We start from the raw sequence: 17,812 nt of genomic DNA, 5'->3' as shown, positions 1-17,812 counted from the left end.
ATAGGTTTTCAGGGAAAAAAAAACACGGAGCACAGTTTCATGAATAAAAAACGACAGGCTACCTCAGGGTAAAGAAAGATGGAAAAACTGACAAAGGCAGAGAGACGAGTGAGAAGCGGTAATAAAAGTGGTGTAATTTCAGTCGAAAAGGAGGAGTGAGTGAGCGAGTGGGGAATGTTTTGGAATCCCCCCTTTCCTCAGTGAGAGTTAATTGGAACAGCTCGATAGCGGCAGGGTTCCATTCTGCCATTGATTTTCCTGTTCCCTCATCCTTTATCCCTCCTTCCAGCCTCAATAGATGGGGGATATTTAAACCCCAAAACACACCGTGGAACTCCCACTCCTGTTAAACACACACACACACCGATCCGCCCGCACACTTGCACACACACATACAAAGAGTGCAGGGGCCATTGATCCCCGCAACCTAAATGTTTAAAGTTCAGTTAAGCAGTTAAGGGGTAAGAGGGCTCTGAGGGGACTCTCCTCTATTGATTATGTGTCAGAGCAGTGAGACTGGAGTTTAAATCACACACACACACGCTCACACACACACACACAAAGTGCTAAGAGCCCTCAGTCAAAGGCAGCGAGCAGCAATGCTCTTCATCATTGTCTCACTCACTTATATCTTTCTCTGAGACACATACAAACACACACACACGCACGCACGTACACACGGGTCTATTTATTACCCCAGTTATGTGTTAGATTTATTTCAGGCTGCCCCATACAGAGCTCAGCCGTCAGCAGGTTATGGGGTTTCAGCACTAATGCAGTCCTAATGAATACAGCATAATCTAAAGTTGGTCAACGTTGAATATTCTACACCGGCCTGTAGATGTACAGATTAGGCAGGAGCCATACAGGCTGAGGCCTTCGTCTGTGCTGACAGAGGAAGAATGTGGGATATGAAACCCTTTTCCTAAAAGCAAAGGTTAAAAGCATCACCGTCATCACTGCCATTTATCACACATATGAAACCCCTATATATCCGTTCTTTCTGTATTTGTCATATTGGCTGTATTTTGACTCTTCCTTCCTTCTCTCTCAATACCCGTACCGCTCCTCCAGAGGTCACCATCAAGGCCCTGAAGGAGAAGATCCGAGAGTACGAGCAGTCTCTGAAGAATCAAGCCGAGGACCTGGCCCAAGAAAAGCAGCTCCAGCTACACAACGACTATGCAGAGAAGGAGAGGTATAACTGTCCGCCCCCTGTGTGTTTGTGTCAGAACTACTGTTGCTGTGTTTCAACTAATAACCTCTGCATTATTTTGCCATTTTAAAGCTTTGGGTCATTGTGCTGCTTTGATTTTAATCTTTGAACCACAAGTTTAAGATTTTCAGACTTTATTTAGCAGGAGCTATTTACAACTTCATTTCTTCTTAGATAATAATCGTTTGACTGTTTCTCATAGTTATCTGTTAAATCAGATAATTGAAGCCCATTCTCTGACATTGCTTTGCTTTTGCAGATGAATGCATGAATGAAAAATAACATATAAGACAATGCCAGCATTTTCTTTCTCATGTGGGTGCTTGCAATTCGTTCTTTGATGGGAATCAACAGGCTTTTAGTTTCTGTCTGTGCCACAGTATATTTCAGCCATTTTGTTCAGAATAATTGCTGCTGTAGCAGCACATAACAGAACAAAACCCACCGACTGAATATAATGATAAAAATCATGCGTAGGTGTCTTTTTATTTTTATGCAATGAAAGAAATTCACTTTGATTTAGTACGTTACTTCCCTTTCAACCCTCTCTCTTAGGTATTTTGAAGTGTGTGATTTTCAAATACACAGGAAGCCTCTGCCAGTTATAAATAAGCTTATAATTGTTGCTAGATATTTCAGGAACATGATAAAATCTATTCTAACGAATTAACTCTTGCGAAGGCTAGAATTCCTGCAGAGTCACTCTGATGCTGTCCGTTCCAAGGAAGAAACCCATTCAACATAGAAACGATTAAACTAATTGCCTAAGATGCAGGCAGCCATAACGTTGTTTCGCTTTACAACAGACTTTCCTACGTTGTTCAGTTCATCCTGACTAAAATGAAGTTGACCTTGTTAAATTATCATGTGAAGCCACAATCAGTTAAATTTGTGAAGTGCAGCTGGAGAATCAACCTGTCAGTCTTAAATGTAATCATCGTGGATAACTACCTGCTCCCTTTTGGATTTAAAGGGATAAATAAACAGAGTCAAAATGGTGAGAACTCATATGATTAGCTGCTGCAGCCTTAGGGCCAGACTATTTTTTTTTACTGCAGGTGAGCAGGAGTTAAAGGTGATGATGGACATGTAATAACTCAAAAACTACCGGGAAGAGGAAACACAACTGAAACCTTTCAACCAATAGATTTAGAAGAAGCTGATTAAATTCAATACATAGGGTGCAGTATAGATACTGGAGAGGGTGTCCAAGGCCACGTTAATGAGCATACTTCAGTGTTACACCACTCATCCCCATACAGATATAACAATTATATATTAACTCAAAACTGTTAAAGTTTAAATCCTGGTGAAACTTCTCAGGAAAAGGTGGCAAGCTTCATGTCCTGTCAAAGGGAGAATGTTAAAAGAAAGACTAGTTGAAAATATAAATGTTTCTATTGGACCAGTTCGTTTATTTTACCAGTTTATTTAAAAGAACATCAGGCCCAAAGGTCCCCTCATGAAACCACTTTTAAATTCACTACATCTGCAGTTGTATTTGAATCTGCACCAAATAGCACACACACAAATATCACTCTCCTGAACATGCCAAATTCTTTTCATCAAGATCAATGAATTATTCTCTGAGAAAACCAGGAAGCCTTCTGATTGAGATCTGCACCAAAATGTAATGGTTTCTTCCCTGACCCATACCGCATCCTTCCAGGACGTTTGGTGGTAATCCGACCTGTAGTTTTTGCGTAATCCTGCTAAATAACAGACAAACTAAACAAAAACACAACCTCTTTTAATCAGTGTGAAGTGTTTTTAATGCTGCATTCAATCTCTTTGTTGCAACTTTACGAGTTTAGACAGGATACGTTAAAGAGTTCAACACTCTTTGCGTATTTTCAAAGTTTCAAAGCGTTTCACAAGTGACAAAGTGCTAATAGTCATTACGACACTTGAGAGGATCTTGATTTTGAAAAGTCTCTGACACACTTCAAGTTGATAAATGACGTGTGTGTGTGTGTACATTAAACGCACATCACAGTCTTCATGTTTTCCTTCATGTCAGTCATCTCGTTCGCTGCGCGGAGCGGCGTTAAAGCTTGTCGCTCCTTTCAGACATACAGCAGAGGATCAATTGTCCAACTGTATTTCCTGTACGTCAGTGTTTTATAGGCCCCTTCCTGTCTGCAGAGAGCTGACTTCCTGTGTCTGAGAGGGGCAGTAAATGGATGGCACCTTTGATGCAGTTTATCCCGCAAGGAGCGAGGGAAGGAGAGGGAGAGCGAGATGAAAGGATGAAGTAGGGGGCAGAAAAATAGAGATGACAGGAGAGACAGATTGGTGGGGAAGGGGGGCATCAAAGAGCGCCATAAAGAGCGTCTTTGTGCTATATTATTGATGTTTTTACACACAGTGGTAATTTCTCAGCAGAGCCCAACTTTTTATAAGCTAAGAATGAATCTATTTTATCCTTGTGGTTTCTGTCACTGCCTCCCCCTTCTCATACTCAACCCTTGCTCTCTCTTCCTCTCCCTCTCCCTCTCTCTCTCTCCCTCTCCCCCACCCCCTGGGTGCACTGTGCCCCAGTGGCCAGACATTCCTGCCTAATAGGGCTGCTTAATGAGGAGTGGGTTGTGTTGGGAGGTTTTTAGTGGGGAAAACACTTCAGAAATGGTGGGAAAACAGAGAATAGTTGCAGTTGCCACAAAGTGTGAAACCAGGATTTACTGACTCAGTATCTCTTAACTGTGACTTTCTGCTCCCTCTCTTTTTTTTTCCTCGTCTTCTTGTCTGCCTCTGTAGGAAACTCCAGGAGAGCCAGGACTCCATGTCCTCGAGGTTGGAAGAGGCTGAACACAAGGCCCAGTCCCTACAGACAGGTACCAAGCTTGCTCAGTCTTTTTACAGAACTGGGTAGTGATCTAACCAGCTCAAATAAAAAGGCAGCTTTAATCAATGAAAAGGAAGTCGCACTGGCTTTAAAGCCTCTGAAAACCTGTTTCAGATCTCAAGTATTCCTCATTAAATGTTCATTGATTGCTAAAGTAGGGGGAAAAAATCCCCAGTCATTATTAATTAAATTTTACATTTGAAAATTTAATCTGCTTCATCTGGATTACATGGGTGTGGTTTGATCAGATTGACAGCGGCACATCTCAGAAACTAGAAACAGGAACCTTTAATTTGAAATAATCAAAACTACTTTGGAAAATCATGTCTTCGTGTGGGCGTGCAGCTCGTAGTAAGAAGCTGATTTAAGAATGTTTTTGACAGCGTTAAAAGTTAAAATTACACAGCAGTCAAAGTTTTTCATCTAAATTCTGTCGTGTGGCGGGGAAATTCACAACCAACTCCTCTCTCGTCTCTTACAGCACTTGAAACAACTCAGGCCGAGCTCTTTGATTTGAAGACAAAGTATGACGAGGAATCCACAGCAAAGTACGTGTCTCGCTGATCTATGTGTGTGTTTGCGGGTGACTTTTCCCCTCTGGCTCCTCCATAGTCTGTTCCTGACATAATCATCCTGTTTAGTGAATATCCTTGCCTGGAAACTCCCCCCTTCTCACCCCAACAGCTGGATCATCTCCCACAACGCTCAGCAGCCTCCAAATCCCAGCATTACCCACGCACTGTAAATACTGACAGGGATTGTAATGCATTCTGCAGCTACAGCAAAGCACCAAAATAGAGATTTTTGTTTTTTATTTATTTCATTCTGATGCTGTAGTTTTAAAGTGATGTCTCTGATTCATCCGGGTCGGGCCAGAAAGGGGAGGCCACAGAGGGTCGCTGTGAGATCTCAGACTTTAAGCCACAAAGGCTTCTGACAGGACCTGTGAGATAAGGTTGCTTCAATTACTTGAGCTGTGGGCATCTATCATTATTGATCTTATAGCAGTGGCGAGGATAAGAACAGAAGCTTTTCCATGTCACCACTCCACACTGGGAAGTGGCACTTTATGACATTCACACTCGTCGTTCCCTCAGAGTTCGTAACGTGAACCACTCAAGCATCCGGACCACATTCACTAAAGCCGTTTTCCGACATGTATTCTGGAGGATGTTCACACAGTTGGGTCTAGACTTTCTCTGGATTTCGCTTTTCACACATGAACGACACAGCAGGAGATTCTCCGGTTAGAAGTGTTCACAACAACACAGAATTCTCTGGAGCGTTCAGGCGAGGACATACAGGAGGCAGGACGTATAAAGACTGTTGCAGAAATCACGTGTTTTTATTTACAGCGCATCATCACGAGCGTCGACCCTAATCCACAAAATCTCTCTCGACATGTTTGTCGGTGTCTTCTACGTGTGTGGCACCTGAGATAGCATCATGTGTTAGAAACATCAACAACACCCCACTCGCTTGTGGTGAATGCTCCAGAGGATCTCCTGCTCTTTTCTCATTATCCGGAGCTTTTACTAGGGGGCCTGGTAGGAAAAACTCTGGTCAATGTCTGTAGCCTCTCATTCGGACATTTGCACTCTCACATACAGCCTCTCCAGAGAATGTCAGGAGATTATGAATAGTTTGTTGCAAGTCTGAATGCAGCTAAGGTTTCAAATTCTAAGAAGAAAAATGGAGCCTTTCTTGTCGTTTCACTGGTAGTTTCTACTTCAAGAGAAAATCACTCTTTTTTTTAAATCCAAGGATGTCAAGGGCATCCTGACGCACCCCACACACGGAGTACGACAGAGAATCAACTTGGCTTTTAAGGTTTTCCCCTATCCCCATTTACCATGCCCCAAACTCACTGTGTCTCCATTAACAGAGTTGTTAAATTGATTGGCTGTTAAAAACAGATTGATCCCTTTTCTCTCATCTTCACAAAACACTTTTCCCCCCCTCTTCCACCTTCCTCACTCCCACCCTTTATCCTTTATCTCCTGCATTGTGCGTTTGTGTGTGTAAGAGGATAGGCCACAGGAAGATATTACATGCAGTGTAATGGCTGTAATCAATAGGTTTCATAGTCTTTCAGAGCCCCCCCCACGACTCTTTATTTTCCTTCCTTGTGACTCCATTGCCCCGCTCCTCTACTTTTCTCTCATTTCTTTGCACTTCTTTCTTCCTTTTTCCATCCTTGTCTCTTCCTTTTATGTCAGAAGAAAACACATTTTGAAAAGATATAGGAGGCCCCATTTGCTTACAGAAGCTAATAAACACATGCCCGCCCACATTCACACACACACACACACACACTCATTCGCTCACTTGTGAGCCTGAGGCAGTCAGGGTCCTTGACTATGTGGCGTGCTGTGATCTGAAATTTTAATGCAACGCTTTAAAGCACACACAAACCCTCTCTAACCCTGCACCCTCCCAGTCCTTGGAGTCCTTCCCCCGTTTACTGCTTGGCTGAGCAAATCGCCAGTGTTTGGCTGAACACAACTTTTAACCCTTTGACTGCATATATTTGGGCTCTTCAAAACACAAACGGCATCCATATCATGCACTTTTTCACACAAACACAGACGCATGCACACACACACACACACGCACGAACACACTCTCACACACTCTCACACACTCTCACTTGCTCTAAACTTTCCACTAAGGAGGACATTGCGTGACAAATCCCCCATCCTCTTGCTGCATTTGGGTAATCTGCCTTTTAAAATACACACACACACACACAGGGACATACACACACTGCCTGAGAATTTGGTCGATGTTGCAGTGCCCAGAGTGTGTGAGCGTCAGCGGGAGGCGGGCTTGCAGATGTAGCATAGCCCCCTCTCTGTGCTGGCGCTGTGAGGGTCTAGCTGGCCGCGCTTTACCCGTTTAGTCCCTGTTAAAGATTAATGATATATTGATCCCTTGCCCCACAGGATGCTGTCTGTGTGTGAACGTGTGTGTGTGTGTGTGTGTGTGTGTGTGTGCTCCTCTGTATGTTTGTGTGCAGCTTTATCTGTGTATAAACACTTGATACCATTTTGGGAAAAATGTAATTGCTGATAATTAGGCAACAGTCAATAGGCTTTTCTCTCTGCTGTCCATCTCAAGTATACACAAACACAAAAATGGTTCAACACACACACATACATGCACAGATATACACACTCTCTCAGCTAGCTTCTTTTTAAGCCTCCTTGAAATCCCCAAGGTAACACGCTGTGAAAACGCAATGTGGAGAAAGCCAAGGAAAGAAAAGGAATGGAGTGATGAAAGCTAGAGGGCAAAAAGTGAGCCAGCGGCTGCAGGCTACACCGAGGAAGAGGGGATAAGAGCGTGATAGAGGAGGGAAATGAAAATCTAAATCAGGGGAATATCCTGCTGGCACCGAGGACAGAGGCCGAGGAAGAGAGGGCAGAAGATGAGAGAACGGAGGTGGAAGGAGGAAAAAAAAGATGAAAGGAGAGAAAGTGCAGGGCAATAGGAAGGGTACGGGTTGGGGGGGAAAGGATAGAGGCAGGCAGAGGGTGGAAGAGAAAAGCAGTTGAGTGAGGAGCAAGAGAGAGAAGATGATAAGAGATGAAAAGGGCCTGTCTGAGATGGAGGAAGTACAGTAGGGGCTTAGAGGCTCTGGGCTTGTTTCAGAAGTCCTACAGTACTCACTGATGTCACTGGGTGCACCCATTGGCTTTCATGGTACAAAAGAGTGTGTGCAAGTGTGCGTTTCTCCAGTGGAGCTGTGCATCTACTCCATAGCTCCTCCCTGTGGCTGCTGTATGGAGCTTCGCAGCTAAGTTTTGGTGGTGTAAAATCAGGCTTTATCATTATGAAGGACCCTCCCTTTACAGTTCAGTGTTTGATGAAGTAATTCCACTGGGTGCATTGGCTGGCCGTGGACAGTTCCTGCCCTGCCCAGCGACTGACTGACTGTATCAGGATATGCAGAAAATCCCTTCCCTGTGATCTGCTTTGGCCCTCTGCCTCTAGCTTTGCCTTTATAATTCCCAAATACAGCCAAATCCAAAGGTTATTTAAGAAGACTTTGTGCATCTGTACTTTGATTAAATGATCACATTTAGGGCAGGAATGGTGATGTATTTGGGTTGCATTACTACCCATAAACACTCTCCATTACAAGCTTTTCTGGCTTGTTGGCTCTCTGACCTCGCATGTGTGTGCGGAGGCACAATTGAGCGTGCACGTGGGTCCGGCACACTATAGCTTAAGACAGGATAAAAGCTGGTGAGGTAGCGTACTATTATGTTGCTTAAATGCATACTAGATCCTTTTAACTGTTGGGGAAAGAATAAAAGCGGAGAGTGAAAAGCTCTCCCACCCACATCTGACTCTTTTTGCTGCATTGCCTGTGGCACAACGTTGACCTAATATCAACTGTGTCTGTTTTGTTAAACACATTCAAATCAGTAGTACTCAAGCCTATGGGACATAACACTGTTTCTCATACTGTGACACACAAACACAAAAGCTGCGTGGGTTATTGGGTTCACTATCAAAAGATTGCAGTGAAATCAAAAGGTCTTAATGGACGCAGTGGCGCACATATGCGCTCACGTCTTTGCACTCAACGTCTATCAACCGTGTATTCTTATCAGTGAGTAGTGTCTTAAATATACACGCACGCACACATGCAGCATTTTTTACACTGCACTGAACACTATATACATAAAGTTTCCAATGCATTTGTTAATTGTAACGTCCTCATACAGAGACGTATATTCAAAAGTGATCTTGAAAGGCGTACGCAAACACACACCCTGGCAACAATCATATTGTTCATGGTTTATAACCTGAAAAATAACAAAAATATAAATGTGTATTGTGAGTTTAGTGTGGTTTGGTTTCTCCCCAAAGTTTCTTCCACATCTCACTTTGTCCGCCGGAAAGTGATAGGTGTTCACCTCCCTCATGAAACAGGGTTATTAAACTATTTCTCCGAAGTCCAATGAGAGGTGGTATTATGGGGATGTATTCCTGCTGTCTGACCTCTAGCAAGTGAGAGGTGAACCATGGCCTCCATCCAGACCATTAGTCAGACACAATCACACAGCTTCATAGCAGATTAGTCTGCTGTATTAGGACTTAGAGCTCTATTAATGTAATCCCTCTGTTTTAGTGTGGCCTGGGTTTAGGGGCTTACATGTGCACACCCACACACATAGACACACACGCACACTTATATACATGTATGCACGCACACATACAAGCTGTTTGGGTTATGGAGTTCACAATCAATGGATTAAGGTGAAATTTAGACAGTAGCTTAATGGACACGGCACTGACGTTCTCTAAATTGACGTGCTCTCAGAACAATTGCGCACACATGTGATGTGTGCATCATCTTTCCACTCAACCATTCCTTACTTTCACTTTGTGAGCTGTATTTCAGCGGGTCTCTTTTAAGCACTGTCACATGCTCTGCCGTGTGTTTCTCCACAGTAATAGTTAATGTCTCTTTCAGGGCCGATGAGATTGAGATGGTGATGACAGACCTGGAAAGAGCCAATCAGGTAAATATGCTTAGCGTTTTTCGGTGTAGATTATAACACAGCATCGTTCATCACACCAAGCCCCCCATCTTTATTGTTTTATTATAGATTTTCTTTTAAACGTTCGTTTTTTTGAAATGGTGAAAGTGTTCTCCAGAAAAATATAAGATCACATCAAGAGCGCATCCCTCTGCCAAGGCTAACACCCTATCTCTCCATGTTAAAGAAAGTGATAGATCGGCCTTTTTATCCGGATCTGCACCCAGAGTATATCGTCTCTTTGAAATTGGATAAGTCGTTTTTTCTTAATCCTTCATGACAGCGTTAAAAATGTGCGTGTATGAAGCAAATTTGATGTAAAGGATCATGTGTAGTGGTTTTCATTTTTTTCACCCTATTAAAATAATATCATTCTTAAAGGAACTTAAACTAACAAATACTGAGTTTATTCTTCTAATACGTCATTCTCTTGTCATAGAGATCAGCTGTTGTCCAAAATCACAACATCATGAGTCATGTTGTTTGACTCGCTGACATGTTTCTTCATTAGGTCGAACACGCCCCGCTGTCTGAGCCCCGCTGCTGTAAATATTCACACCAGCACCAAATGTGTTAAATGAATCTGCTGCTGAAAATAGTCCCCAACAAATCAACCATTTATCCGTGTTGACAGGGCTCAGATGTTATTTATCTTTTTCTAAAAATCAAACTGTATATTTCTGACCCTCTTTCTTTTATGATTGACATCAGTAGGAACAAACAAGCTTAGGATTGATTGAGGCTGGAAAAGTTTTGACAGACTTTCAACTTTGACAATGAGAAAAAAAAAAAGATTCCAACCTTTATACTTATAAATACAAATATATTTATTCGTTCAGAATCTGTAAAATGTGGCTTATATTAACAAATGATTCTCACTGTGAGGGCCGGTGGTTGTTTTACATGTTTATTACACACCTACTAAACCCGTCCAGCTGAAATAAGCCCCATGGCGCGCCCTCTGCCCCTGTGTTGTAAATATTCCTGTGGTATCTGTTAATGTCATTGTTGTTAACTTTCATTATTAGCCCAAGAGTATGATTTGTGGTTAAAGGGGTAGCATAGGCATGTAATGTTAATATTAGCCTAAAGGTTAGCACTCCAACTATAATGCTACACACACACACACACAGGCACACACGCACACACGCACACACGCACACTCACGCACACTATTCACACTTTTGATTTGAGATTTACGCAGGATGACAGCATGGCCTCCAGCTCAGTCGCAGACTTTTTATACGCTTTTATAAGGAGAAAATGGAAAACATGATTTTTCTGTTTTTTGTTACGAGCCGTCCAACTCCCACCCAGTCAATAACAGCTCTCAATATGTTTGCAATTAGGAATGCTGTGGAATCGGCTCCCTGTAACTCTTAATGATGGCAAGTTGGCCAGCGCTGCAGATGAATCCCAACTGAAGTGTAGCAGTTTGGTCATAAACACAAGGCAGCGGGTATCATCTCAATGCTCAGGACTAATTGAATATCTGCAATTAGGGAAATATCCACTCTTGGCCATCGTCCCACTCTTTTACTTTGTGTTCTTGCACTCTCCCAGCCCTCTTCCACCATGTATAATATATTTGTTTATGCTGGAAGGGGGTGAGCTTCCTTTTCAGACAGACGCACAGCTGGCTGGTAGAAGATGATGCACTGGAAAACCTAATTCCTTCAGTTTTATTGCATTTTTGCGATGCCACTTGCCCAGTGCGTGTAGAGTGAAATGAATTCAGCTGTATACTTAAATTAAAGATAATTATTATTGTTTCATCACCAAAAACTCTATAACATCCTCCAGAGACCATTCATTTTCTGCCACCAGACAGAATAAGAGACATGATGGCACTTTACACCCCAGCCACAATAATGTATAATGCAAAACAAAAGTTTTCCCCTGTGTTTGGGCCTCTTGTCCACACGCAGCCTTTTAATTTCCTCAAACTGAGAATTTTACAAACGCCTTTTAAAGTGCACATTTTCAAAAACTCCAGTGTCTGTGAATCTGTGTGTACGTGTACAACGGAGCGTTAGGAAAAAGGGACTTACTTTGTGCCTGCCCACAGTTGCTTGAGCACACACCAGAAACAACAAAAATGGCTGCTATATACCGGTTTCTAGACGTTTGATTAGCATAGCTATGTCTCATTACAGGTTAGTAGCTAAATTTAGCATCCCTGCACCACTTTCACAGGCTTCCGCTTCGCACAATATTAGTTGGATCACATCGTTCGTGTTTGACGGATCGTTGATGTAGACTTTATCGCCAGCTACTGGTCGGGCTTGTTTGACCATTTATAGTCATTATTGTGTTCTTGTCTGGCCGAAGATATTTTGTAAAATGAAGGTCGTGTGGACGTAGATTTTTTTTTTTTGTAAAAGGGAGGGGAAAGTATTAGTTCCAAAAAACATCTGCAGTAGTGGAGACAAGGCCTTAAACAGGAAGAAGTTTTGCTGTCTTGGTCTCACTACTCTGTATTCTCTCTCACCGTCTGCATCCATTACGTGCGTTTTCAATTTTCCTCTGGGGCAAGCGGAAAATTGAGACATGTTAAAGTAATGTGTGTATACCAGAAAAAAAACCTTACACAGAAGCTCTGAATTGTCCATTAGATTGATGATGTTTGACAGTATAAGAATCTCCACAAGCTGATTTTCCTTTAACGTTTTTTCCTTTTTCCTGACAGCGGGCAGAGGCATCTCAGAGGGAGGCGGAGTCACTCAGAGAGCAGTTGTCCTTGAGTAACCAATCCCAGCAGCTCGGCAGCCCGGCCAAGGCCGACCCCGACACGGTAACACATCTCACTGCCTCACTGATTCACTGGATGGTCGACAGAGAGGTATTGATAGGCTAAAGATCAGCTTGGCCTTTTCGATGCATGGGGTGAATAGCTGATTAAAGTTTCAATTTATAGATCATTGTAGTCACTGGGTTTAGACATCAGGCGTTGGATTCACCTATAACACATTGATTAGTTATTGTTTTTCCAAGAAAATGTTGACACGGAGGAAATAGTTGATTGTGTATTGAATAACTGATTTTATTGGACCTTTACGCTAAAGTATCAATTTCTCTGAACCTATAGTGGTGCATAGTGAATGGATTACTTCTCACTATCGATCTAAAGGAGCAAGTCCTTTGAAACGATAACCAGTGTGTTGATCAGCTTCTGCTTGGCTTAGAAATCCTACTTGTAGTGAACTTTTCATGGGTATTTTATAGCTGTCAAGTTTTCTTTTGCTCGTCGGTTTAACCTGTCTCTGTTTGGCCTTCAGGAACAGGTGGCGGAGGTGGCATCCCACTCAAGTCTGGAGGCGGAGCTCAGAGCCAAAGAAAGGGAGACCGCCCAGCTGGTGGAGGACGTCCAGAGACTGCAGGCCAGCCTGACCAAACTCCGAGAGACCACCAGCTCCCAGATCACACAGCTAGAGCAGCAGCTCAACAGCAAGACTGCCATTCTCAAGGTACCAACAGATCGCACTGCTGCAGTTTATATTCATTTATTATATACAGTTTTAGCCTCTAATTTCAAACAAGACTATTCCTGTATTTGTCTTTTTCCTGCTTTGTTGTATATTCTGATCACATCTGTAACTATATTAACACATATCTCTGTTCTGATATCTAGACTTAGTCACAGAAACAACATTGTTTGTGTTGTTATAATTAATACCTCCGCCAAGAGCGTTGCTTTCATTGCCGTTTGGCTGTTAGCAGGATTATGCAAAAACTACTGATCTCATTTAATTGAAACTTTGTGGAATGATGAGTGATGGGCAAAGAAAGAACCCATTCAATTTTGGAGCTGATCTGGACAAACAGGGGGATTTCTTTAACATTTTGAGATAGGGCGTTTTTCAACATTTCTGAATTTCTTCAGAAGAACTAATGAGTGTTCAGTCTTGGTGGAAGTATGCAGTCTACTGAATGCCATTTTAGTTATAACTATTATTCTTTTCATTAATTTCCATGTTATTTCATCTCTTTGTAATCTACAGGAACTGGAAGAGAAACTGCTGAAGCAAGCTGACTATGAAGAGGTGAAGAAGGAGCTGAGGTAAGGAGAGCACACAGTTTTGTGTGTGTGTCTGTGTGTATGTCTGCGTGCAGCACAGATCTCTTTAGTGCATGCGTTTGATGTCTTTAATAATATTAAACAAGATGTGCGTCTTCATTTAAGATCTGTAACTTAATAGAGCGCCCTTCTGAAGGTGAAGCTGGTCTGTCTGTAGCTTTGTATTGTGTCTTTCCACTATCCTTTGTGTCCTTAAAGAAAGAAGTAGAAAAGCTAGCATGCTACACAGTTCATGTGTGTGTGTACACTTATCTTTGTTTCATATGAAATTTTTATTTTTCTCCCTTTTCAGTATCCTCAAGTCTATGGAGTTTGGAACATCTGACTCTGTTCAGGTAAAAGTGACGATCTGTACAGACACGAATGACATTTAGCAGTTAATACATATTGTTGCAGCACTAGTAGCAACTACATTTTTAAAATTACCATTTAAAAGTGGAGTCCGCATTATATTTTGAACAATATAATTTCAAATTTTCTTCCTCCAGGACTCATCCAAACCTCTGGAGGTGCTGTTGCTGGAGAGGAACCGTAGTCTTCAATCTGAGAGCGCCGCTCTGCGCATTGCAAACACTGAGCTCAGCGGTAAGTCTTCCAAAATCTAAGTTAATCTTGAGGCCTGGGTTCATGAACATGATCTTCACATAACCTTCAGTCATTACAACAAAAATGAAAGCTCACAGAAGCTGAGTCCAACATTTACGGGAGCTTAGATGAACCCTGAGCTGCAGGTAAGGCCGTGCAGGGAAGAGATTCGTCAGGGTATGCATACACACAACATGTATGCATATAGATTCTTTTTCTCTGAGAATACTTAACCATTTATTCATGTTTTTGGGATGATTTGCACTATTGGTTCTCCAATATGCAGAAATGAATCGTGGTATAGAAACGTTGTCGCTTTGTGGTCCATCTCTGGTGCCTGTGAATACCACAGCAGGAGGTCAACCTGAACAGTAACAAAGTTGCAGTACACAAAATGAGGATACCTTGCCCTCTGCAGCAGTGTTTATGGTTTTGAAATGTCATGGCTTTAGGCTTGAATAGTTGAATAGCTTTGAATTGATTAACATTCACAGTAAGGGGAGCTTACTGTCCAACTTAATCATGTTAAGTTTCAATGGTTATGCATTAAAATAGTATTTCTCCCAGCATTTATCATCAAGATGGGTTCTGGTATTTACATAACTTAGAAAATATAGCTAATGTCTATATTTGTTTTGGCAAATGTATGAATTTAATCAGTCTGGCTATTCAGTATAATAAGGCTTTTGCATCTTTACTCAGCAGAGTCTCTGCTCTGGTGCATGCATCTGTTTTCTGTTGAGCCATAAGAAATTGTTTTTCAATAGTTTTATTGCTCTGATTTCTTTCCTGGATGTATTTTTATGAACTGAAGACTATAATACTGCACATCAATGGAATAATTCAGTGTTTAGGAACACACCTCAGCAGCATGGAAGAGGACTCACATGGTGTATCGGCTATCTAAGGACATAATTTTACTCTGTCCAATTACTTCCACTTTGCCTGCGAACGAGAGAGAGAGAGACTGAGCCCTGGGCCAAGCTAATCTGCCTAAGTGGCACAGTGTCAATTGTTTTGTTTGTCCTTTTTTTCTTCCAGGCTGTGGCTTACAAGAAAGGTTGAAATCACAAATGCATGGGCACTTTGTCTGGGGGGGTTGGCAAAAAAGGAAAACAAAGTTCACTCATTTGTAAAAGACTTGGATTAAGATAACATTCAACTTTTGTTATTTTTTTTTCTCTTTCTTTTGGAACCCCTTTTTTGTTGACTCCCCCATAATGCATGGTGTGTTTGACCTTTCTTGTAGGGTCAGCCGGGCGAAAAAGGACAGAAGAGTCCTCAACGAAGGAGGAGACCATGCCCAGCGATCCCTCTTCCTCGCCCCCTCCCTCTCTTCCTTCCTCCTCCCAGCTCCCACTGTCTCGCACTCACACGGACCCCCTCAACACTGCCACCACCACCAGCAGTGGCGAAACACACCCTTTCACTCCTACGGGCATTGGACAGGACTTCTACTCCCCTGTGTTCCCTCTGGTGGGTGGTAAGATGGCTTTGAACTCCCTGATCCAGCGGCAGCTCCTCCAGACCTTCTACTCCAAAGCCTTGCAGGAGTCGTCTGGAATCCCCAGTGGGGCTCTACTGTTCACCCCCTTTACACCAACCCTCAGCTCCATCCCTACCTCCACCCCTGGCTCTGGGTCTGCTTCCATCCCTCTGGCAGCCAGCAGCCCCCAGCCACCTCCAGCCAGCCCAGATATGGCTCCCGTTAATGGGAGCAGCACCGCTGGCAGCGCCCCGTCCCCATCACCCAGCCACTCAGACGCTACCACGGGGAGTGTTTTGGACGGGGAGGACATGGACACGGCAGAGATTGCCCGACAGGTGAAAGAGCAACTGATCAAGCACAACATCGGCCAGCGCGTGTTTGGCCACTATGTGCTGGGACTGTCCCAGGGTTCGGTCAGTGAGATTCTGGCCAGACCAAAGCCGTGGAACAAGCTAACCATCCGGGGGAAGGAGCCATTCCACAAGATGAGGCAGTTCCTCGCCGATGAGCAGAACATCCTCGCACTGCGCAGCATCCAGGGACGGCAGAGAGGTGAGTCCATGTATCTTTAGTGTGTATGTGTGCGTGTGCGCGGGTGTGTGCCATTGTGTGTGGGTGTGTGCGTGCGTGTCTTGCATGTCTGTGTGTGTGTGTGTGTGTGTGTGAAGCCCTGCACAGAGCCATTGATTGGCTTGTCAATATGGACCAGCTTTTTTATTTCTCTTTCCTAACTCCCATCCTTCGCCACACCTGTGTGTTTTGAGTGAGTTCCTAGTCACGCACTTATCCCCAGAGCCTCTCCAAGCTATTGCGGTCAATACAGAAACCTTTCACACATCAATAGTATTGATCGGTGGGAACAAGGAGGAAGGCAGGGGTACTGTTAACTACAGGTAGATTCGATTAGCCTGGGCCTGCTTTTGTTAACGCATCAGGACATTTGTGATCGAAGGTGGTCTCAGTGGTACAAAGAAATACAGCAGAGTCTACCACCAAGGCACAGTCCAAGTTAAAAATAAGGCTGGAGTTACTGTGTCCCTGTTTAAGACGTACTGTTAAATAATTTATCCCTCACTAGTCTGTCTTCGTAGTAGTTTAATATTCCTGTCAGAGGTAGGTTTGATTCCTACTGGGGCCACAGATGGTAAACATCAATGCATTTATGGCACTAAGATGTGTATTGGATGGAAGCATCTACACGTTCCATATGTTTGCAGAGCATTACAGGGCACCATATAGTCTAGCTATAAAAGAAGAGAAAAACACACAAGTGCTGTAACATAGTGTGTGGTATATTGTCCTTAACAGAGGGCTCAGGCCAGCCCCAGCTTAGCCGAATGTTTCAGGATGTTCCGAAGCGGAGAGCCCTCTCCAATACAGCTTCACACACAGGTCTGTCCCCTTCACACGCAGAGATTCTAGCACGTTCTGTCTGTGTGGCATGTTTGTGTTGGGATGAACTCTATCTATGGTGTGTGTGTGTGTGTGTGTGTGTGTGTGTGTGTGCTTGTGTGTGTGTGTGTTGGCGTTTATTAATTTGCGGGCTGGCATACAGATTCAAATGTGCCTTGAAGGTAACCGCACAGCTCCAGTGACTTGCGTCAAAGGAAAAGCCAGCATGTGTATTTAGGGATTTTATTGGTAGTTGTTATTCTGTGGGGAGCGTTTACTCTGCAGCACGTGTGCATGCGTGAGCTCCAAAGGGACTAGAGAAATTATGACAATCCCTCCAGTGTAGTCGCCTTGTAGCTAAGTGGTGGGAATGTTGGTCTTTGTGCTGTGCTATGGTGTAATTATTTGATGTCCTTATCGGCCCCGTTATTGTTCTTTTTTCATGTTTCTTTTTTCATGTCCTCCCATTCCCTCTTCCTTTCCTTCCAGGTAACATTACTGCCCGCGTCCGCACCCCAGAGGCAGGTTCAGATGAGGCTATCAAGTCCATTCTGGAGCAGGCGAAAAGAGAGCTGCAGGTGCAGAAAGCTGGTGAGTCGTAGTCCCCCCCCCCCGCCTCATCTCCAGAGGAGTCAAGGAGGATGAGGATGAT

The 17,812-nt window shown here is 43.3% G+C and overlaps 1 protein-coding gene across 5 annotated transcripts in view; it reads left to right on the top strand.

The window, feature by feature from the left end:
- Nucleotides 1-17,812, top strand: part of cux1b (cut-like homeobox 1b) — a 63,291-nt gene that overhangs the window by 30,480 nt on the left and 14,999 nt on the right. For 3 of the 5 annotated variants that reach the window (XM_035154562.2, XM_035154563.2, XM_035154566.2), the window contains 12 exons: nucleotides 1,075-1,198; nucleotides 3,974-4,050; nucleotides 4,543-4,609; nucleotides 9,550-9,598; nucleotides 12,306-12,410; nucleotides 12,895-13,083; nucleotides 13,618-13,676; nucleotides 13,987-14,029; nucleotides 14,183-14,279; nucleotides 15,529-16,320; nucleotides 17,077-17,160; nucleotides 17,650-17,751. In XM_035154562.2, the coding sequence (XP_035010453.1) occupies nucleotides 1,075-1,198; nucleotides 3,974-4,050; nucleotides 4,543-4,609; nucleotides 9,550-9,598; nucleotides 12,306-12,410; nucleotides 12,895-13,083; nucleotides 13,618-13,676; nucleotides 13,987-14,029; nucleotides 14,183-14,279; nucleotides 15,529-16,320; nucleotides 17,077-17,160; nucleotides 17,650-17,751 (1,788 nt within the window). The remainder of the gene's footprint in view (nucleotides 1-1,074; nucleotides 1,199-3,973; nucleotides 4,051-4,542; nucleotides 4,610-9,549; nucleotides 9,599-12,305; nucleotides 12,411-12,894; nucleotides 13,084-13,617; nucleotides 13,677-13,986; nucleotides 14,030-14,182; nucleotides 14,280-15,528; nucleotides 16,321-17,076; nucleotides 17,161-17,649; nucleotides 17,752-17,812) is intronic. The other 2 variants (XM_035154564.2, XM_035154567.2) reach the window with 2 other exon arrangements.

Source organism: Hippoglossus stenolepis, chromosome 4, assembly GCF_022539355.2.
Source record: "Hippoglossus stenolepis isolate QCI-W04-F060 chromosome 4, HSTE1.2, whole genome shotgun sequence".
NCBI classification, from domain to species: Eukaryota; Metazoa; Chordata; class Actinopteri; order Pleuronectiformes; family Pleuronectidae; genus Hippoglossus; species Hippoglossus stenolepis.
The sequence above is the reverse complement of the archived record's forward strand: the minus strand, read 5'-3'. Positions and strand labels throughout refer to the sequence as shown.